Raw genomic sequence first — 24,474 nt, forward strand, 5'->3', positions numbered from 1 at the left:
ACTTTTACTTACTTTACTTTTACTTACAAAAGCTAGTATTTCTCTTACTTTGTTAAGGTCTGAAGTTATGTGGAAAAAAAAGAGGCTTCTCCTATATTTTACTGTTTCCTTAATTTTAATAAATGTATTTAGTTGTTACTGGAAACAATGAAATTGGGAAACATACATATGTACTAGTTTGGTTCGTGTTAATTTTACGTTTTGTTTTTACTAAATGAAAATTTGATCTGGGCACAGTTTCCTTCAGCAATTCATCCTTGTCTATAGGTTGTAGTGCACAAGTTCAAATAAGGCCACCTATTTTGTAGACATGTTTTGATACTAAGTAGGCTGCTTCTCTTACACAGCATTACACTATCTGCAACTAATTCCATTTCTTAATTTATTTACTGTAGTAAGTTTCAAGGAAGGCCTGAAAACTGGAACCAGTCTATATATCTTGTCTCATTAGCTCCTCAGAAACTCAATATCGGCACTGAATTCACTTTATTACCACCCTCTCTATTACATAGTATGATGTCTGTTTTTCCAGAAGCTTCATGTATCTGATACTAATTCAAAATATAACTAAAAGTTATTAAAAATATTTATGACAGAAGAGCATTGCCATACCAAGTAGTATTGTCACTAATTTTTCAGCTGGTGCACGGATCTTTTTCTAACAGTAATATATCTTGAGCTTGGAATTTTTATTAAAAACATTTTTGTAAAGTTAAGGTGCATTTCACTGACAGAAATTTCAAAGTCAACATTTCTTCACAACGGACATGTATTTATTGCATTTCCAGTAACAACAATAATCTCTCTCTCTCTCTCTCTCTCTCTCTCTCTCTCTCTCTCTCTCTCTCTGTGCACCTGCAAGCATGCATTTCTTCTTCTGTTTTCAAGCTTAAAAGAAATCGAAATGCTATTTGCGATAAAGGGGAAAAACATTTCAAAAAAATAAAATAATTTCTGTAGTGTTTTGTAATTTTTATAACAACGTTTTTCACCACATTTTATAGTTTATGTTTAACAAATATAAATAAATAAAAACACCGGTGACAATGAAATGTGAAATGACTGAATTGAAAAATACAACAAAGATAAAAGAATTGTGAATATGAAATGGATTGTGACTGTGAAATGAATTAGGAGTGAAATGAATAATGACTGTGAAATGAATAATGACTGTGAAATGAATAATGACTGTGAAATGAATAATGACTGTGAAATGAATAATGACTGTGAAATGAATAATGACTGTGAAATGAATAATGACTGTGAAATGAATAATGACTGTGAAATGAATAATGACTGTGAAATGAATAATGATAAATGGATGTGAAATCCAACTATGAAATGAATTATGATTATTAACAGAAATATGAAAACGTATTAGTGGTTCTATGGCATGACAAAAATAAAATACAGATGAAAATATCCAACTCAGTTTACAAATTTTCTCTAAAGTAGTTGCCATTTCGCTTTAGTATTACACACTGAAATACAAGGTCACAATAAATTGTTTCTGCATGCAGAACAATGCTACTGAAACGGAAGTTGTAAGACTCTCCCATTTCTTTGTACAATAGCTTAGAAAATTTTCTTTGGAGTTTAACACATAAAGAGAAAGATTTTGAGTCTTTTTAAAGTACATCTCTGTACATTCAATATGCGAAAAAGTTTGTAATGTACTGTACAGAAAGTGTCATGACAACATAAGTTTTTGTGTATATACAGTACTTCACATACTATTTCTGTCTGCACTCTTAACACAGAGCTGATCTTATCACATTATAATCACTGCTACGATCAGAGGTTTTCAGAATAATGAAGAATAGCATTTGTGACTAAGGACAAAAGTGAGATTGCTGAATCAGTCTTTAATTTTTTGGTGACCTATATACACCCATAAACAGAACAGCTTGTGACATACGGTCAAACAAGAAGTACACAAAAGGATGGTTGCACACGAATTTTGTTGGATTAAGAGGCCTTGCTGAACGGAAGAGGAATATGGCTGTTGCAGCAGCAGCTTCCGTTCCTTCTTCATTCACTTCTATCTTTGCTTGGTGTATGGCACTATTAAAGAACACTTCAGGTTTACCAGTAAACCCTGAATAATCAGCAGTTTTCTCAAAAGCATCACCTGCTCCAAGGGCTTTAAAAACCTGCAAAAAAATAAAAATAAAAATGAATAACCGCCACTGCATCTGCTCTTTACACACACCTAGAAATATATCAGTGGTTAATGCTGAAGTATTAAAGCACTTAAACAGAAATAATTGCATGTAAGAATAATGTATACTGGGTACCTACAGTACGTAATAGACTATTTTTATTCAAGAGCTCCAATGTAGTACAGAAATGTTTATTGTGGAATAACAACTTTAACATGCTTGTAAGCTCAATCTGCTGCCTATCAATCTCTTTTTTTTTTTTTCAAAAGACATAAAATATTTTCAAATTCCTGATAATTTCTATTGTTTGGTTTAGCAGTATCTACATCTACATCAACACTCTGCAAGCCACTATTACAGTGCACGGCAGAGGGCATCTGTTCATTTCACAAACTGAGCGAGGGAAAAACGACTATCTATATACCTCCATACAAGCTCTAATTTCTTCTCTTATCTTTGTGGTCCATATGTGAGATGGTCATTGGTGGCAGTAGAATTGTTCTGCAGTCAGCAGCAAATGCCAATTCTCTAAATTTTTATCATTAATATTTCTCTAAAACAATGTCACCTTCTCTCAGGGATTCCCATGTGAGTTTATGATGCATCTCTGTGATACTGATGTGTTGATCAAACCTACCCATAACAAATCCAGCAGCATGCCTCTGAACTGGTTTGTCTTCCTTTAATCTGACCTGGTGGGGATCTCAAACACTCTCCAATGAACATTTACTTTCCACGCGAAAGTACTGGGTTCTATTAGTTAAGAAGCCTTCGAGCCACTCACATATCTAAGGATCTATTCTGTATGCTCATACCTTTGCTTTCCAGAAATATAGGAATATGAAATCAATTTGTTGCCCTACATCCTTGCTTTACAGGATATAGTGTGAGAAAAGGGAAGCTGAGTTCTGCATGAGTGACAGTTTCTAACGTCATGATGGTTTGTGGACAGAAGCTTTTATGTCTCAAAGAAACTTATTAGATTTGATCTTAGAATATTTGAAGAATTCTGCAGCAAACTAAAAATGATATTGGTCTGTAATGTGTGGGCCCAGTCTTTTACCCTTCTTATACAAAAGAGACACCAGTACCATTTTCCAGTCATTACAAATTTGCGAGAGATTCATTACAAGTGCAAGTAAGAGGCCAGTGCCGAAGAATCCTCTCTGTAAAACCAAAGTGGAATTACATCCAGACCTGGCAACTTACTCATTTACAACTCTTTCAGTTGATTGTCTGTATGATCCTCCCAAGTGAATATTTTATTTTTTTAATGTGGCATATAAAACTTCAGATTTTTCTTTCCTTTCTTCACTACTGCACCAGACTGGTCACCAGGTGATTAAATATAAGCCTTCAGCATACTTAGTGATTTTGCACAGGACCACAATTTTCTTGTGTTCTTGGCAAGGTCATTTGCTAAACAATAGTGGCAGTAGTTGTATGCTTTGTGGATCAACCTTTTTATACAAACACAAGTTTCAACTAACTTTTGTCTGTTGACGTTTCTGCGTTCTTTTTTATACAGTTATAATTACAGTTAAATTTATGACAACACAGCAACATATTCTTACCTGCTGCATTTCAATTCGGCTTTCCACAGTGAATTTTGGTATTTCAACTTCCACAGTCTGTGGGTACATGGCATCTTGTTCTGTGATTTCCCTCAGGCTGTCCACATCCAGCTGCTTAATTATTGCATCCACACCATTGCTCTTTAGAAATGGTGGCAGGAGAATGAACATACTAATATCCTCTCCTTTGTATGGCAGTTCCAGCACATGGGCTCCTAGCCTTTCAGAAATCACTAGAAAAAAAATAAGCTAGATAAATATATTTTCACATGGGGCATTTCCGAAAAGTCATGTGATGAAGCTATGGTACAACATGAACAGCATTTATTTTTTTTATGTCACAGCTATAACATATATTTCTGGAAACAAAACAATTTCTCAGATGTTGACTGTATCAGTCTTACATTTTTGGAATGAATTTAGTGCCTCGAATAACGAGAGTACGTGTATAAACAGAGAATAACTTACTGTAGTTAAATGTTCCTTTTTGTTTCATCATCTCAACCAAAGCCTGTTTTGAATGTGAGATATGAAAGACTTCTTTGTGGGTGTTTTCAGGCTGGAATTGTGACTGCCATTTTCCTTTGAAATATGCAGCATTCACCTAGAATGCAATTAAACATTTACTTAAATGCAGAACTATGTCTTAAAAATTTATCTTATTTTTATTTGCTACTGGTGTACATATTTCAGAATTAATTTCCAAACTTATATAAGATATTATAGTACATTATTTTCACTTTCAACTCTTAAAAAGTAAACAATTTATGTTTTAAAAAATGACAAAAAGTATGGTCCACAGCTGCAGGTAACCACACCTTACAAGAGTTAAGGAAACTGCTTGACAAATAAAAGTTTAAAAAGTATCAGAGTCAGAGAAAAGAGCATGAGAAGTACCCACCTGTTATGTGGACAAGTTTAGACTAGGATCTTTGCCTACCTTTGTCCTCATAACATGTGGCTTCTCTCAGCAAGGGGTCTGAGTGACCTGTCTTCCTTTTTAAGGTACCCCAACCTATCCCTCTGTCCTCTGAGGAAGAAACTATTAGTTACAAAAGCTAGGATAGTTTAAGTAACTTTATACGTTTATTGGCAGTACTGAAATTTTGGCTCTTGAAGGTAAGAAGTGGTCAGCAACTTTGCCTCATAATTTTTTAATATCAATTTACAATTTTCTTATTTGACTTGTGATTTAAATAGCACGTTTATGACCAGGAATACATTTTAATGTATGATATACAGAACAAACTACATACTGCATATGGTGGGTGACTGGAGAAAGACGAAAATTTTAGGATGTAATATAACAGGATAAAAAAGGAAATTAACTGATGGGAAGCACGAGAGAATGATGTGGGACCACATTAATCACAAGAGGGGGAAGTTTTGCATAATAGTCACATCCCAATGTAAAATTTCTGTTACAAAATATGGAAGCCAGACAATACAACACTGGCGCAAATAAATTCACAGCTAAGAACTGTTACGGCCAAGTAGAATGAAATGAATTAGTTGTGGTATTTGTGACTGCTTACCAGTGTAACAGTAGAAGCTGGAGAAAGACCTTGTATGAGGTTGTTTATCTGTCCATGTGTTTGTTCAGAAACCCAAGCATTGATGGCTTTTTGTGCCGCCTCCACATTGGTTTCATAGTCAATGGATGCAAGTTCAGTGTCAAATTTCTCTGCAAGGCACGGCCGCATCTTCAGCTTGTTGGAGATGTATACCCTGTTTGAGCTGGTGAAGAGATGGCCATCCGAAGTGTTGAAATTGCGAAGGAACTTCTCTAGTCTGTAGGCCTGCCATGTTGCTGCTTTACTCTGTAACAATACAGTGTAATTTATTACATTACTTGTTAAATAAGATCATTTGACCAAAACAATACAGTTTGCATGATATACAATCATAATGGGCATTCAGCATTGTCAGTGTCTAACTTAGTACTACAGTTGTGAACATGGGTCTGCTGACTGTAGCTATGTGAGAGTGTAATTGGCAGGGAATACCTTTTTTTCCAGTCATTTCTGCCTACATCCTCCTATGTTTCTTTGTGGAGGGTCTTTAGCTTTCTGTCTTGCCTGGTTAATAAATTTGTAGATATTTAAAAGCATAAAGGGTTATAGTTAATTTTTTTTTAAATCCAAGAACCTTTCACTGCACTTGGGACACTTGATAAAAGGCAGGTGATTGGTAACTATATGCCATGAGCTCTACTCTGGTGTTGAAAATTTCTTCCACTGCCAAAATTTGAACCAGCTAGAGTTTGTGCAATATAACTTTGCCCCTACACAGAAACACATTCTCATCCTAGCTGCTAGTTGATCCCGTCCCTTTGTTCCAAAAGAGTGGCTGCCTCGCTTGACCTCCACACTTTGAATGTTCTCTTTACTCCATAGCATGGCACTGTAACCTTTGTACACTGTAGGAGCAGGGACAATTCTTTGTAATCAGGCATTTGAGCTTATATGCAGTGCCATTAAAGTTTTGTCAGAAGACACAAGCAAGTGAAAGCCTCACTGGAAAGTATACTTCGGAGGGTTGCATGAAATGAACAATCAATAGAATAAAGAAAGAGGGGGAAAATGTAGCTACTAGTACCTCCCACAGCTTCACTATTTTGGAAAGATGCGGAATAAGGAGAAAAGAATTTTTTACTTAGATAATGATGATGAACATGTTCTCAGAAGGTTGACACATAATTTGCACATTGCAAATATCTTTATTTACATTGTCAGCTATTTACCTTTTTCATGCCTTTTTTTATCAAATTTCCTTTTGGAAGTACAGATTAGAATTGTTTTGCTTTGTCTGATTATTCATTTATATGATCATTTCTTTTATGATACTCTACTAAGAAGTTATTGACTATGGAGATTTATATTTGTTGAATTGTTGGTTGTACTGGCATAAACTATTAATACAGTAGTAAGCAGACTCATTAGCTGCAGGTTGCAAGATATGTTAAGGTTATTCAGCTGTTCAACTGCATCTCTCCTACCTCACAAAGGGGTCCCCACTACTACCCTTGTCCCTCCCCCTGCAACAGAGCATATGGTACAGCTATGGTACAAGCAGGGAACACATGTGGTCCGACATGTCAAATGACCGCCTCAGCAGTTATCCCTTTCGAAAAAAGTACTTGAGCCGGTATGATTTCTCTCACCACAATGGACAAAGCACTGCCAAGAGTGCTTTTGCATTGCATCTGCTGCACCCTTTAACTCTACTGGAAAATACCCGTTGCCTTGAGTTCTTGGGAACAGGCACTTTTATGGATAAATACTGTACAGCCCGCCAAGGGATTTCATTCTCAAGACAAAGGGTATCAGTTAATTTTGTACCCCAGACCACTGCATGACCCAACATCTGAAAAGGACTACCCTAGTGTCAGTCAGTGACAAAGCCACATACTGCTGTGTTAGTAACGTAAGACTCACTGTGTCTGATTACTAACTGCCAAGCTTGCCCACACAGATCTCTACTGCACATTTTGTGCTCATCAAGAGAATGCACAAAATAAGAGATTGGGTGGTACAAGACAACTATTTAGGGATTCAGCTTGCAGTGTACCAAGGGTTATGTCATGTCAGTACACATTGGTATTCGGATAACTGGTGAATCCCAGTAAAACTTCACAAATGATGGGCACATCTGAATTACCTGGATCACCCAGTCTGGAGCTGCTGCTGAGTATCTCATATAAGCTACTTATATGAGATACTCAGCAGTAGCTCCACAATACACGAGGTCTCCCATACCTGGCACCTGTAGGGCCACCCAGCTAATGTGTTGCAGCTCAAAGGCCAACCCACTTGAAGAACTGGATACTTGAATAACAAACAAAATCTTTAGGAAATGTTTACTTATTATCAGCCACCAGCTCTAGTATGAAAATGTATCTATTGCACTTCAATGACTCCCATGACTGTTAGCACCATACTATTACTCAGAAATGGCAGTAATGTGGCATTGGAAGCTGCCAAGCCAAACCGCTCCACTCAGCTATGGAGGCAGGTTCTCTGAAGAGTGACCTGAGTACAAGCAATGTAGGAGAAAGTGAGAGAGCGAAGGAGGACCCACCTGCTGTTGGGGGACACGGAGAGCACGTCGGAGTGCGGCGTCGGTCTGGTTGGCAGCACCGAAGTATGCAAGCAGCAGTGCCTGGTGCGTGCTGTAAGGCGAGAAGAAGAGGTTGGAGGCAGGCAGTGTGGCAGCTAACTGCTGCAGCAGTGCCACACTGAACGCCTGCTGGCCTGCCGATAGCTCGCGCCGGTCCTCGCGGCCCGCACCCACCGCCGCATCATCTGCAGTCAGGCACTGCCCCCGTGCACTCGCCACCACCACCATCAAACAGCTCAGTGTAAACACCCACCACATCCTGCCAAAACAAAAAACACACACAATTGTAAGCAACCCATCTTCAGGTTGTGTGTGCAGCACTTCCTCCTGCAAAAAGCATGTTTTACAAGAGCAACATTCTGGTCAAACTCAAGTAGTCAATGTTGGTGCACGTCACATGCTTGGAAGTGAATCAGTTGTTGCTTGGAAGTGAATCAGTTGTCAACCAAGTGGTGAGTGGGTCAGAGATGTCAATGATCGATTGACTGGCCAAATATGTTCCAGAGTTCCTTTTACCCACACAGCTTTCTTGTCTCACTCTACCACTCGGGGCAAGTGAGTTTACTGCCTTTTTTCCTTTACTGTTATTTATTCCACCCCATAACCCATATGAGCAGGGGAGGGGGTGGGGGAGCTGTCAGCTGTATAGGCAACCTGCTCCTCAGCCAACTGACAATAAAAATTAAATGAGATGATAAAGAAAGAAACAAACAGGGGAGACATTTACATTGAATTTTAATACTTTTTAGAGGTGAGAAATTAAACTGAAAGTTTTAGATATACGAGAGATATGACCTCTTGCACTGGTAGTTAGAAGCAGTAGCAATAACAGGTGGAACAAGACGCAGTAAGTGTACATTTAAAACTTGATGCCGAAACCTAATGTTTAAAAGAAGCAATTTCCTGTCATTAAGAATTGGAAGGACCAGCCCTGAGCTAAGGAGTCTTTTGTTGAAGGGGGAAAAGTTAGCTAGTGAGGAATATAGGAATGTGGTGGTATTAGGATGAAGGGCTAGTGCATAGCAATTATGGGGTAAGAGTGGCTGCTGGGATAGAAGAAGGAGTGGAGTAGAGGGGGGAATTGGTGATGCTAATAGTTGTTGGGAAGAAGGGGTTCAGGAAAGAAAGACAGAGGGCAGAATAAAGGTGGAGGGGGGAAGGAAATGTGAGGAGGGGAGGGAGAGGAAGCCTTGAAGAGGTGGAATGCATTGGGTGGGCTTACAGATGGTAGGATGGGTAAATATCGAGGTGGAGTTCATAATCTCGGAGGGGGAGATAGCTGAAATTTTTTTGGAAGAGCATGTGTGGTGGAATGTGTTTGTAAACATATGGCAGTATAAGAGGACTGAAAAGTAGAGGGGTAAGGATATGATTATTGGAGCCGAGCTTGCGGATGGTGCAGATTGTTTGGAGGTGTTCAATGTGAGTGAGGAGAGGTTGGAATTTGATATATTGGTAAAGTGTCCTTGTGGGGGAAGGTAAATGGATGCAGAAAGTGAGGTGGAGTGCATGGCATTCTAGGATCTGGAGGGACTGATAGAACTTGGATGCAGCAGAGATCCATGCAACATTTACAAAGCAAAGGTTGGGTTGGATCATTTTATAGGTGCCGAGCACAGTGAAGGGGTGGAGTCCAGCCACTTTGTAGTTTTAGTCTATTGTGGGCTTCCTGTTGGATGTTTAGGAGGTAAGATTTCCATATTAGTTGCCTGTTGAAGGTTAGTCCAAGGTATTTTAGTGTGTTTAGCTAGATAGAATAGTCGTAAATGATGAAGTAGAAGTTGTGGAGACAAAAGGTGCATGTGGTGTGTCCTGTAATTATTGCCTGAGTTCTGAAGGGGTTAATCTTAAGAAGCCATTGGTTACAACAGGAGATAAACTAACTATGGTTGATTTGGAGGGATCATTGGGATTTCTGTACGATAGGGTGAGGAGAGCGGTGTCATCAGCATACTGAATGAGGCGGACAGGAGGGGGTGTTTCTGGCATATCAGCAGTGTATAAGAGGTAAAGGAGAGAGAAGAGAATGGAACCTTTGGGCACGCTTGTAATGGGGTAAGGGAATTCGAGTTGTTAACAATGACATAGAGTGAGCAATTGGAGACAGATGTAATAAGGGAGGTATACCCTAGTTGAGTGGAAGTCTGGAATTTGAAAAGGGGAATGCCATATGCAGTCATAAGCTTTCTCTTGATCAAGGGAGACAAAGGTGGCGGATTTACAGTAGCTGAACTGTTGAGATATGAGATGAGTGAGTTTCAGTTGTTCATCAGAAGAGACAGAGGGACAGAAGGCACACTGGGTAATAGGAAGCAAATGGTGTTGGTGCTGAGTTTAGTGTAACGCCCCTGGCATTTTATTGCTATACTTAGTCTGCCCTAAGATGAACATCAACAAAAGCAAAACAAGGATAATGGAATGTAGTCTAATTAAGTTGGGTGATGCTGAGGGAATTAGATTAGGAAATGAGGCACTTAAAGTAGTAAAGGAGTTTTGCTATTTGGGGAGCAAAATAACTGATGATGGTCGAAGTAGAGAGGATATAAAATGTAGGCTGGCAATGGCAAGGAAAGCGTTTCTGAAGAAGAGAAATTTGTTAACATCCAGTATTGATTTAAGTGTCAGGAAGTCATTTCTGAAAGTATTCGTATGGAGTGTTGCCATGTATGGAAGTGAAACATGGACGATAAATAGTTTGGACAAGAAGAGAATAGAAGCTTTCGAAATGTGGTGCTACAGAAGAATGCTGAAGATTAGATGGGTAGATCACGTAACTAATGAGGAAGTATTGAATAGGATTGGGGAGAAGAGAAGTTTGTGGCACAGCTTGACCAGAAGAAGGGATCGGTTGGTAGGACATGTTCTGAGGCATCAAGGGATCACCAATTTAGTATTGGAGGGCAGCGTGGAGGGTAAAAATCGTAGAGGGAGACCAAGAGATGAATACACTAAGCAGATTCAGAAGGATGTAGGTTGCAGTAGGTACTGGGAGATGAAAAAGCTTGCACAGGATAGAGTAGCATGGAGAGCTGCATCAAACCAGTCTCAGGACTGAAGACCACAACAACAACAACTTAGTCTGTTACGGGTGATCTTTTTCATTCACACCCCCAACACCAAAGCAAACTACAACAGCGAATGAGACTCTCTCTGGAGTAAACGCAAGGTATGCATTAGAAAACAGCATTTGGTCTTGTTCGGTTCACATTCATCTGCATTCATTATTTTCTACTGATTGTCTGTCTTTTAGTGAGCCATCCAAGGAAGTTCGCAGCCTCTCCACTTCATCACTAGCAGTACAGAAAAGTCCTGTCTGATATCTCGTCCATTACACTATGTAATGTTCTGACATAAGAATAAAGACGGCATATGTGCTTCTGGGATCCAACAGATCTACAGCATGACTGCCGCCACAAAAAAAGTTAGGCAGAAAATTGCAGAAGCACTAAGAGGTCCTATTGGGGACGTGAGAAAGAACATAAATTCATTGGACACTTGCATCAGGCAGGAATGTAGTGAACAAGCACAAGCTTGGTAATTCTTTTTACTGGAAAAGAACAATAATCTTCCTTGAAAGTAAACAAGTGTGATTATGTTCCTTTTATGCTAACTGAAATATACATATCATGCTTACGTTCATGGTATCTAATTATACGGTTGATATATTCCTCTTGCTTTAGAGATTTCTGATGATAAATACTGTTTACCTAGCATCACGCTATCTACTCTCTAATAAACATTACCACACATTTCATCAAGTAGCCTATATGATGAGTCGCATGTATATTTAATTAATCTCGTTTTGTTGACATTATCTTCCTTATAGTTCATTAATAAAATCCTCTAAATAATTCGTATGTCACTTCATACATAATAAACTAACATATGGCAGCTCTTGAAATGGGAAACAATCACAAACGTAAATTTCTCCAATTCTTAATAACGAAGAGCGTAAATGTCAGCCTTTCCCCCAATTCTGTTCGTCATTGGTAAGAAGTGTTCTGCTTTTAAATTTCCACGTCAACTGTAATGAGAAACCAGCGAAATGTGTATATCGACATATGCCCAAAGTTTTGGACTGATTGTAAAGAAAACTAGAGCCTCAAGTGCACTACCTCCACGCGTTTCACGTTTTACGTCCAAATTGAAACACCTAAAGGCTTCCTTTTCTGCGCCATTTTGACTACTTCATCAAAACAGCGCACTCAACATACGAAATAATCGTCTCTGAATACCAAAGTTTTGCATCGTGGCTCTAACGGTGTGGTGTTGTATTCTGTGGTGGTGGTTATTGGCGCCAAAAAGCAATAACGCACCATTCATAGACTATGTTTGTAATCTAGTGTTCTCTTCCATTCCTTCTTGTGTAAATCCTTTTTAACAGATATATGCAAATTGTGGTGAACACTGGCGAACTGTTTGCGACTGCGCATTAGCATGTGTTCGCCTCCATTTGCTACGGTGCTCCTTTTTGCTCTTTCTCGCGTTGTGCGTTTCTCTGTTTCAACAGACAATTCTGTCGATACTGGTTGTCTTTTCGCCCTCTTTATCAGATCTCGGGAAAACAGACTTATGGGAAGTAAGAAGTTTTAGGTTCATTCGATGGTAACAAAAGGGCTAAATGAACATCGGGCTTTTCAGAACACCCAAGCTGTCTTTTGTTTTTGTGGCCTCCATTTCGCAGTCGCAGTTTTAAAAAAATTCATGTTATGCAATCTTTTGAGACAGAACAAAGTCTTATTTGGGACAGATCCCTTTCGCTCTATTTAAAGCAGGGATGCCGGTAAGCCGTTCGTTCCTGTAATTTTTTTACTCATATTGCATTACCTCCAGGAAATAAGACGGTGGGCCGTAATAGAACTTAGTTCTTATGAGCCACGCCAGTATACTTGGAATCGGAGCACGGGGATCGAAAATCGGAATAGCTTGTCTCAAGGCACCTAATTTTTGAACTTGCGCAACAATGCAGTCGCGGCAACAAGAGCTGCATGTAAGGCTGCAGGGAACGTAATTGTTTAGTTGTCTATGGTTCGTGCATTCTGCATATATACGGGGCTTCAGAGAGCTTCATGAACGTACACATTAGTGCCTCGAACCAATTGCGACAATGCGGCTGATCCCGGCGGAGTTTCGAGTCCTCCCTCGGGCATGGATGTGTGTGTTTGTTTCCTTAGGATAATTTAGGTTAAGTAGTGTGTACGCTTAGGGACTAATGACCTTAGCAGTTAAGTCCCATAAGATTTCACGCACATTTCAACATTTTGCGACGAAAGTAAACAATAATGTCGTTTTTTCCGTACGATTTTTTGTGTTTTGTTTCCCTCGTATATATTGCGTTTTTGCGGCATTAGCAGGTCTCTCTACACCCCTGATTTAAAGCAGGTCTCTACACCCCTGATTTAAAGCATCAACGGATCATTGTAACAATTGTGGTTTTCCTTACAAAAGAGTTTAACGAGATTTGGATCCAAGTAAGACTTTATATACAGTCGCATCGCATGACACGACATATCTCCCATACACGTCTTCAAAATGTTTCTGAGAACATCGAGCATGAGTAAAGGGATATGCGTTGAGCTTCAAAAATTTGTTGGATCTCACAGTGTCTACCAAAATACCCTGCTAAGGAAATGTAAATCGCCAAAGGAGGGACTTTTGAGGTGAGTGCAACGACTTAAAAATGATAAAACTACACTTTTCAAAAGAATTAGGGAACATGTGTATCAACGTCCGATATCTTAAATCTATTTTGATACAAGTAGTACCTGTGATCTTACTGAATGGCTTGGGACCTTCGGTTTCAATGTAGGCAACAATTAAAATCATTTGCCATCTATTGGCTGTGTTATGCACTACAGTGCAGAGTAGCGGTGTCCCAGTCTTTTTTAGTGATGTACACAGATGGCATTTGTTTGTGGACATTGTATTCAACCAAGCACATGCAATGTGACATCTTAATGCAGTGCAAGTAGCAAGGGCGGTCTGTTTGGTACAAAAGGACGAACTTTCGGTCGTATTGCTGTAAATGCCACCGCCTCTCCGTGTGTTATTCGTAGGTTGTGGGTACACTACAGAGAGAGAGGTCAGTACATAAGGCGAGTTGGACAAGGTCGCCGACGCATTAGAATCCGATGTGAAGACCGATATCTGGCCATGTTTTCGTTGCGGCGTCGCACGGATAGCGCCAGAGCACTGCAAGACGATCTCAGAAAGGGCATTGGAGCCGCTTTGTCTGAGCAGACTAATGAACAGGTTAGAGAAAGGACCTTACGACCCACACGTCCTGTTCAGAGTACCTCGCTTGACACGACATCCTGCAGCTCGCCTTCAGTTCTGCTACTCTCTGTCACCTGGCAACTTCGTCACTGCGAAACGTGTTATTCATAGTATGAACTGATAAAGCACCCAGTCCTCAATTATTGTTCAATGGGATATGGCAATCGGCTAGTCATGTTACCCTAATTCTTTTGAGGAGTGTATCTAACGTTCACGTAATGTTTATTAACTTGGTGGTATTGTATTAAGCTGCTCTTTTCTACACATCGGTGCGCTCCTAGCGTTAAACGTGGCTTCCGTTGGATCCACGCTGCGAAGCAGATGTGGAACAGGACTGGGTGGCTGTAAGTATAAGATTTGCTTCTAGCTAGTTCATACAGGGATATCAAAAGGACCCCCTACGATCACATACCAACACCAGAAAAGGTCACGTTGGCAGACTCGCGGGCGAGACCAGTGGTCGCAATCACAATGCGATTATAAACAGGATCCAACTAAACTACTGGCCTTTAAAATTGCTACACCACGAAGATGACGTGCTACAAACGCGAAATTTAACCGACAGGAAGAAGATGCTGTGATATGCAAATGATTAGCTTTTCTGAGCATTCACACATGGTTGGCGCCGGTGGCGAAACCTACAACGTGCTCACATGAGGAAAGTTTCCAACCGATTTCTCATACACAAACAGCAGTTGACCGGCGTTGCCTGGTGAAACGTTGTGATGATGCCTCGTGTAAGGATGAGAAATGCGTACCATCACGTTTCCGACTTTTATAAAGGTAGGATTGTAGCCTGTCGCGATTGCGGTTTATCGTATCGCGACATTGCTGCTCGCGTTGGTCGAGATACAATGACTGTTAGTAGAATATGGAATCGGTTGGTTCAGAAGGGTAACACGAAACGCCAGGCTGGATCCCAACGGCCTCGTATCACTAGCAGTCGAGATGACAGGCATCTTATCCGCATGGCTGTAACGGATCGTGCAGCCACGTCTCGATCCATGAGTCAACAGATAGGGACGTTTGCAAGACAACAACATTCTGCACGAACAGTTCGACGACGTTTGCAGCAGCATGGACTATCAGCTCGGAGACCATGGCTGCGGTTACCCTTGACGCTGCATCACAAACAGGAGCGCCTGCGATGGTGTACCCAACGACGAACCTGGGTGCACGAATGGCAAAACGTCATTTTTTCTGATGAATCCAGATTGTTTACAGCATCATGATGGTCGCATCCGTATTTGGCGACATCGCAGTGAACGCACATTGGAAGCGTCTATTAGTCATCGCCATCATCGTCATCACACGGCGTGATGCTATGGGGTGCCATTAGTTACACATCTCGGTCACCTCTTGTTCGCATTGACGGCACTTTAAACAGTGGACGTTACATTTCAGATGTGTTACGACCCGTGGCTCTACCCTTCATTCGATCCCTGCGAAACCCTACATTTCAGCAGGATAATGCACGACCGCATGTTGCAGGTCCTGTACGGGCCTATCTGGATACACAAAATGTTTTACTGCTGCCCTGGCACATTCTCCAGATCTCTCACCAATTGAAAACGTCTGGTCAATTGTGGCCGAGCAACTGGCTCGTCACAATACGCCAGTCACTACTCTTGATGAACTGTGGTATCGTGTTGAAGCTGCATGGGCAGCTGTACCTGTACACGCCATCCAAACTCTGTTTGACTCAATGCCCAGGCGTATCAAGGCCGTTATTACGGCCAGAGGTGGCTGTTCTGGGTACTGATTTCTCAGGATCTATGCACCCAAATTGCGTGAAAATGTAATCACATGTCAGTTCTAGTATAATATATTTGTCCAATGAATATCCGTTTATCATCTGCATTTCTTCGTGGTGTAGCAATTTTAATGGCCAGTAGTGTACATATACACTCCGTAACCCACCGTTAAGTGCCTGATGACGAATGCTTCGTACGTAATGTTATTAGCCATTATATTCCCCATTCTATCCCGCATGGAGGTAGGGAAAAACGACTATCTACATGCCGTTGTATGCGCCCTTATCACTTATCTTATTCTCGTGATCTCCGCTTCTGATACACGATGAAGGCAGCAGGTTTGTCGCACAGCGTACCTGAATACAGATTTCTTGAAGACAAGGCCGCCTTTGCTTCCGAAGCTCGTCAATTAAGCCCTCTGCACATCTCTGTACCACTTTCTTACCGGGTACGCTGACCTGTATGGTCCCACAGAGATCCTCTGAATTAGCTCGATGTCTATTGCCGCACCTACTAGACAATAACTCCGAACGCTGAAGCATTACTCAGAGTAGGTCGTACCAGCGTCTTGTATGCGTCTTCCTTTCCGGTTGGACATGCCACATTTTCTCGAAACCTTCTAACAAAATAGTCACCATTCGGCTTCGTTACAGATTTTACAAGTGCATCCGATTTCATGTCGCTTCTGAGCGAATTGACTGAGTGGTTAAGACATCGAGCTCCTCACCGGGAGCATAGCGGTTCAGATCCTTAATCAGCCAGGCTCCTTTATGTTTTTTGTTTGCCTAAACCAATTTACACAAATGTTCTTCCTCAAACGCTGTCTGGCGGAGCGTATGCATTGTCCTGGCCTAAAGACATGTGCGAGGATATAAAATGGAGTGGGCCCTATGTCTAGCTGCGGAAAAAAAAAAAAATTGTTATTTGCGAAACAGGGCGGTTAAAATATTCGCATACCGTAATACAGCTGAAGTATATGAATCCATTTCAAATTGGGCGCAAGGGAGTGTAGTATATGAGCGAACAGCGCAAACAGTCACGTGTGTGCAATTCCCGTGAGTCAGAGAACTGCCATAGAATCCTCAAGCAGATGCTCTAAGAAGGAAACCTAATACAGAAATAAATTCCAGACGTCTTTCCGTCAGAGGGGAATATATTAAAATCATTCAGAATTGTACGTACAACTCCGCGATGGTTAATGCCTTCTCTACAGGTATCACATTTTGATTTGTGTAGTGTAGGTGTAGTTGCAGAAAGTAGGTGGAGGGGTGGATAGAATACAGTAAATTTTGCGAGTGACGTGCCTGCACCTACCAAGGGACGTCGTGTTCAAGAAGTCAGCGTGTGTGCTGTAGTCTTAGCTACGGGTGAGACAGTCAAAAAAACAAAAAAAGGAGCTCCGTGGGCTGCAGCTGCTGGCGCCGAAGCGTCGGCAGGCGCGCCTGTTTGACATTCCGGAGAAAGCGGCCGTGACGTAGCGATGACGTCACGCACTGGCCACGCTCCAGTCAACTAGGTCGCAGGGTGCCTACGCAGCACGGGGTACAGCGACTGCTGGTTTTGGCAGCGTGGCTGCTTACACAACTAACGAGCGAACTCCACCTGCAAATGCGTCACGCTAGCTGATTTCACTTTCTGTCTCTCGCTTCATGCTGCTGCCGTGCTGTCGACGGTTGAGCGAAAAAGTACAACAGCTGAACACAATATGTCTGCAAACAACACAGCTCAAGGCGGGGCAAAACACACAAACCGAAAACTTCCTTACCCTTGACCCTCTGGAAAGTGATCAGTTACCCAACAAAACCTACAACGTGTTGTGAAAAACACTGGTGATTTCAACGCACGGTTTGAACAGTAACCCTTTTCCCATCGCATCTGCGCACTTACTGGGAGCGAACGGCGATCAAGAAGTATTATCACATCATCCCCCCTTCCTTAAAATACTAACAGATCAAGACAAAATGAAGCGCTGATTACTTTAAATCTACAAATATAAGAACGAAGTCTTTCCCGATGACTTCTATGCATTTGTAGAACTCATCCCCTTCAATTCGGCGCACTGTCAGACGACCGAAAACAAATTTTTAGTTGAAATTTCGTTACGAAAGTTATTACAGAAAAGACTTATAGAACAGAGAATACAATCCGGCCGGGGTTGCCGAGCGGTTCTAGGCGCTACAGTCTGAAACCGCGCGACCGCGACCGCTACGGTCGCAGGTTCGAATCCTGCCTCGGGCTTGGTTGTGTGTGATGTCCTTAGGTTAGTTAGGTTAAAGTAGTTCTAAGTTCTAGGGGACTGATGACCTAAGAAGTTAAGTCCCAAAGTGCTCAGAGCCATTTTGAACAGAGGATACAGATTGATGCTGAAACCAGCGTACTTCTTGTGCGTTCTCAATTACGTGCAGTGGAAATTATTTTTCACGGAGGCGCTAGAGAGGCGAAGAAGTTTCTTACATTGTTTCCAGACATCTTATCGCCACAAGGAAAATTACATTAACATAAAAATGCAAAGATATTTAAACGGAAGTTATGGCTTGTGAACAATACCGTTTTACTACGCAGGGTCCTACTGCAAGAAGTAAGGCATATTAAAGTGTTTAACAGCATACTAAACAGTTTTAACATATCCCCTAGCATAAGCGTCCGCAAAAGAGAGGGGCGGGGGTGGCGGGTGGAGAAAGTGAGGACATTTGCCCCCTCCTGAAATCTGGGCGTAGATTTTATATGTATCACGAAATTCTCGCTTATATCTACCAGTAATTGTCTGTAATTAAAGAAAATCGCAGATTTGGTATTGGCGAGCGCTACAAGAAATGCTTGGATTTTTTGAAAACTATTTCTGTTTCTTCGGTTTCATGAGTGTTAATTTGGCATTGTTCTTGACTGCTTTTGTTGCTCTTCAGCAAGGGTTTACTCAACCATTCAGACATCTTTCTGTTTCAGATTTTTTAAATTTTCAGTGAAAACTTAACACCATTGGTTTATGAAGAAATATTTGCTATGAAAATCTCGTTGAATACTCTGAATCTGACCTTTATGAAGATGAAATTTCAGATCGTTGGATCAAAAATGGTGGCATTCATATTCATATTAATACTATAAAAATAAGTAACAATGAAATAAGCTAACCATTTATGCACCATAGTAGTCTACCTATAAACACAGAGTGAATGTTTATCAGTCGTTTGAGATTCAATGGGTTTTGTGCAATTCCTGTCAAATTTAGTTTTTGGGATACTAAGTTCTCAAACTCACAGAACAAGTTATAAAAAAATAGCCGTGTTACTATTTTCTCCCTTCTTGGGTGAATTTCTGCGGACACTCACGTCCTCCACATCGGGATTATCAGCGACTGGCGAATGCCTTTGTCTCTAAAAGAATCAGGCTTACCCTCTAGAAGTAGTATGACTGGAAGATTATCTGAAATCTTTCCACGTGAATACAAGTCCTTTGTACAGATATCTGCTGCAATTCTTTCTCAAAAACCTAAAAACTATCTTAGACAGCTCGTAAATAGTTGAATATGATACTGTAGATGAATGACGAGGCCAGATTAACTTGTCGGTATCTAATAATGAACCATGGACCTTGCCGATGGTGGGGAGGCTTGCGTGCCTCAGCGATACAGATAGCCGTACCGTAGGTGCAACCACAACGGAGGGGTATCTGTTGAGAGGCCAGACAAACGTGTGGTTCCTGAAGAGGGGCAGCAGCCTTGTCAGTAGTTGCAAGGGCAACAGTCTGGATGATTGACTGATCTGGCCTTGTAACAATAACCAAAACGGCCTTGCTGTGCTGGTACTGCGAACGGCTGAAAGCAAGGGGAAACTACAGCCGTAATTTTTCCCGAGGGCATGCAGCTTTACTGTATGATTACATGATGATGGCGTCCTCTTGGGTAAAATATTCCGGAGGTAAAATAGTCCCCCATTCGGATCTCCGGGCGGGGACTACTCAAGAGGATGTCGTTATCAGGAGAAAGAAAACTGGCGTTCTACGGATCGGAGCGTGGAATGTCAGATCCCTTAATCGGGCAGGTAGGTTAGAAAATTTAAAAAGGGAAATGGATAGGTTGAAGTTAGATATAGTGGGAATTAGTGAAGTTCGGTGGCAGGAGGAACAAGACTTCTGGTCAGGTGACTACAGGGTTATAAACACAAAATCAAATAGGGGTAATGCAGGAGTAGGTTTAATAATGAATAGGAAAATAGGAATGCGGGTAAGCTACTACAAACAGCATAGTGAACGCATTATTGTGGCCAAGATAGATACGAAGCCCACACCTACTACAGTAGTACAAGTTTATATGCCAACTAGCTCTGCAGATGACGAAGAAATTGAAGAAATGTATGATGAAATAAAAGAAATTATTCAGATTGTGAAGGGAGACGAAAATTTAATAGTCATGGGTGACTGGAATTCGAGTGTAGGAAAAGGGAGAGAAGGAAACATAGTAGGTGAATATGGATTGGGGGACAGAAATGAAAGAGGAAGCCGCCTGGTAGAATTTTGCACAGAGCACAACATAATCATAACTAACACTTGGTTTAAGAATCATGAAAGAAGGTTGTATACATGGAAGAACCCTGGAGATACTAAAAGGTATCAGATAGATTATATAATGGTAAGACAGAGATTTAGGAACCAGGTTTTAAATTGTAAGACATTTCCAGGGGCAGATGTGGACTCTGACCACAATCTATTGGTTATGACCTGTAGATTAAAACTGAAGAAACTGCAAAAAGGTGGGAATTTAAGGAGATGGGACCTGGATAAACTGAAAGAACCAGAGGTTGTACAGAGATTCAGGGAGAGCATAAGGGAGCAATTGACAGGAATAGGGGAAATAAATACAGTAGAAGAAGAATGGGTAGCTTTGAGGGATGAAGTAGTGAAGGCAGCAGAGGATCAAGTAGGTAAAAAGACGAGGGCTAGTAGAAATCCTTGGGTAACAGAAGAAATATTGAATTTAATTGATGAAAGGAGAAAATATAAAAATGCGGTAAGTGAAACAGGCAAAAAGGAATACAAACGTCTCAAAAACGAGATCGACAGGAAGTGCAAAATGGCTAAACAGGGATGGCTAGAGGACAAATGTAAGGATGTAGAGGCCTATCTCACTAGGGGTAAGATAGATACCGCCTACAGGAAAATTAAAGAGACCTTTGGAGATAAGAGAACGACTTGTATGAATATCAAGAGCTCAGATGGAAACCCAGTTCTAAGCAAAGAAGGGAAAGCAGAAAGGTGGAAGGAGTATATAGCGGGTCTATACAAGGGCGATGTACTTGAGGACAATATTATGGAAATGGAAGAGGATGTAGATGAAGATGAAATGGGAGATACGATACTGCGTGAAGAGTTTGACAGAGCACTGAAAGACCTGAGTCGAAACAAGGCCCCCGGAGTAGACAATATTCCATTGGAACTACTGACGGCCGTGGGAGAGCCAGTCCTGACAAAACTCTACCATCTGGTGAGCAAGATGTATGAAACAGGCGAAATACCCTCAGACTTCAAGAAGAATATAATAATTCCAATCCCAAAGAAAGCAGGTGTTGACAGATGTGAAAATTACCGAACAATCAGTTTAATAAGCCACAGCTGCAAAATACTAACACGAATTCTTTACAGACGAATGGAAAAACTAGTAGAAGCCAACCTCGGGGAAGATCAGTTTGGATTCCGTAGAAACACTGGAACACGTGAGGCAATACTGACCTTACGACTTATCTTAGAAGAAAGATTAAGGAAAGGCAAACCTACGTTTCTAGCATTTGTAGACTTAGAGAAAGCTTTTGACAATGTTGACTGGAATACTCTCTTTCAAATTCTGAAGGTGGCAGGGGTAAAATACAGGGAGCGAAAGGCTATTTACAATTTGTACAGAAACCAGATGGCAGTTATGAGAGTCGAGGGACATGAAAGGGAAGCAGTGGTTGGGAAGGGAGTAAGACAGGGTTGTAGCCTCTCCCCGATGTTGTTCAATCTGTATATTGAGCAAGCAGTAAAGGAAACAAAAGAAAAATTCGGGGTAGGTATTAAAATTCATGGAGAAGAAATAAAAACTTTGAGGTTCGCCGATGACATTGTAATTCTGTCAGAGACAGCAAAGGACTTGGAAGAGCAGTTGAATGGAATGGACAGTGTCTTGAAAGGAGGATATAAGATGAACATCAACAAAAGCAAAACAAGGATAATGGAATGTAGTCTAATTAAGTCGGGTGATGCTGAGGGAATTAGATTAGGAAATGAGGCACTTAAAGTAGTAAAGGAGTTTTGCTATTTGGGGAGCAAAATAACTGATGATGGTCGAAGTAGAGAGGATATAAAATGTAGGCTGGCAATGGCAAGGAAAGCGTTTCTGAAGAAGAGAAATTTGTTAACATCCAGTATTGATTTAAGTGTCAGGAAGTCATTTCTGAAAGTATTTGTATGGAGTGTAGCCATGTATGGAAGTGAAACATGGACGATAAATAGTTTGGACAAGAAGAGAATAGAAGCTTTCGAAATGTGGTGCTACAGAAGAATGCTGAAGATTAGATGGGTAGATCACATAACTAATGAGGAAGTATTGAATAGGATTGGGGAGAAGAGAAGTTTGTGGCACAACTTGACCAGAAGAAGGGATCGGTTGGTAGGACATGTTCTGAGGCATCAAGGGATCACCAATTTAGTATTGGAGGGCAGAGTGGAGGGTAAAAATCGTAGAGGGAGACCAAGAGATGAATACACTAAGCAGATTCAGAAGGATGTAGGTTGCAATAGGTACTGGGAGATGAAAAAGCTTGCACAGGATAGAGTAGCATGGAGAGCTGCATCAAACCAGTCTCAGGACTGAAGACCACAACAACAACAACAACAACAACATCTAATATACGGAAAAATAAAGATTTTTCTGAAATACATTTAACCATAAAGAAATGAAGTAATGCTGAACATGTACTTCACGAACATCCGGTACAGTACTTTTGGATTCCACCCGCCTGCTCTCTTTCGGTAGGAAGTCCCGAATGAACTTGCTAAAGAAAGAACACGATAGACTGACCACGAGGATCACAAGCAGGAGACTATTAAATGTCCGTCGCTATTGCTGATACGTGTGACTTTAGGAAAGAAAGCAGAATATGATAACATTATTTTGAGTAACTGCCCTTTCACAAATTTTGGTATTACGGTAAAGTGACAGGTGTTGTGCGTTATGAGTAGAATTAAAATGTTTGCAACTTAGGGCGGAAAAGTTCAGATGTGTGTGTATTCCTAAGGGACCAAACTTCTGAAAGCAGTCCGTGTCATGGCGCCTCAAAGCACGCGGCCACTCCGCGCAGTAAGGGTGGCACTTACACATTGGTTATGTGTGCTTCAACTAAGTGGAATACGCAACTTTCTAGCGATAGTGAGAGCAGTTCGTTCCAAGCGTCTAGATGGCAGTTTTACACAAATTGCCCTTTTTTTTTAGGGCAGGTAAATAAACACGTTCCCCAGGAGAGATACCGATTTACAATAACACAGTACATCGACACGGTGCCCTTCTCAGACAGTAATTCCTAAACCACTCCATTTGTGAGAACAGTTTTATTTACACTGTAGACTATGATGAAACTGTGATTATTATTGTTCAAAACTGGCCACAAGTGCACTCTCCCACGATCTAATCCTATACAGGATGGAGACGAGAGCAGTTTGATTACCGCCAGCCTGGAGCATTTAAAAAGTCGTTCTTCCAACGCGCCGCATATGAATGGAACGGGAAGAAGACCTAATAACTGGTGCAGTGGGGAGTAACCTCTGCCATGCACTACACAGTGGTTTGCGGAGTATGGGTGTAGATGTAGTAGACGAGACATGACAATGCAAACAGGACTTACGTCACTGTCATTACACTTGTCACTATTTATAACTGGAATACGGCAATAATTCACTCAGAAATAGGACATAAACATCACAAAGGTGGCCGTGCGGTTCTAGGCGCTACAGTCTGGAACCGCGAGACCGCTACGGTCGTAGGTTCGAATCCTGCCTCGGGCGTGGATGTGTGTGATGTCCTTAGGTTAGTTAGGTTTAAGTAGTTCTAAGTTCTAGGGGACTGATGACCTCAGAAGTTGAGTCCCATAGTGCTCAGAGCCATTTGAACCAACATCACAAAGGTTAACGTTTTTAAAGAATGTTCTGGCAGAATGTAAGTACTTGAGCTGTAACGGAGATCACTCACCGAAAACCAAAATAGTTGAGTTGTTGACGGCACACATAGAAAAGAAAGCAAACTTGCTAGCTTTCGCAGTAATGGTTTTCCGAGCTAGAGTACACACACACACACACACACACACACACACACACACACACAGAGGTTAAAAAATGATATCTCCGAAAGCAAGCAAGTTTGCTTTCTTACTTGTGTGCGCCTGTCGACGAATCAACGCTTCTGCTTTTCGGTGTGTGGTCTCCTTAACTCCTAAAGAATTTACAAAAGTTGTTTCCCGCTTTTAAAAGCAGTAATCTCATTTAACTTTCTTGTCATGTGAGCTCCATCTACAAACTTCGAAATTCGGAAGTGAGTTCTCCGACTCCCATGTTGTCTACACGTCTCGG

The 24,474-nt window shown here is 41.1% G+C and overlaps 1 protein-coding gene across 1 annotated transcript in view; it reads right to left on the reverse strand.

Moving 5' to 3' along the window:
• Nucleotides 1-800: 800 nt before the first annotated feature.
• The window catches only part of LOC126458285 (serine protease inhibitor 88Ea-like), a 38,710-nt gene continuing 15,036 nt past the window's right edge, over nucleotides 801-24,474 (reverse strand). Inside the window, exons 2-6 of the mRNA XM_050095221.1 lie at nucleotides 7,817-8,114; nucleotides 5,272-5,556; nucleotides 4,205-4,340; nucleotides 3,737-3,969; nucleotides 801-2,153 (exon numbers count right to left, since the gene is read on the reverse strand). Coding sequence (XP_049951178.1) covers nucleotides 1,866-2,153; nucleotides 3,737-3,969; nucleotides 4,205-4,340; nucleotides 5,272-5,556; nucleotides 7,817-8,113 — 1,239 coding nt within the window. The 5' untranslated portion in view covers nucleotide 8,114 and the 3' untranslated portion in view covers nucleotides 801-1,865. The remainder of the gene's footprint in view (nucleotides 2,154-3,736; nucleotides 3,970-4,204; nucleotides 4,341-5,271; nucleotides 5,557-7,816; nucleotides 8,115-24,474) is intronic.

Source organism: Schistocerca serialis, chromosome 2, assembly GCF_023864345.2.
Source record: "Schistocerca serialis cubense isolate TAMUIC-IGC-003099 chromosome 2, iqSchSeri2.2, whole genome shotgun sequence".
Lineage (NCBI taxonomy): Eukaryota > Metazoa > Arthropoda > Insecta > Orthoptera > Acrididae > Schistocerca > Schistocerca serialis.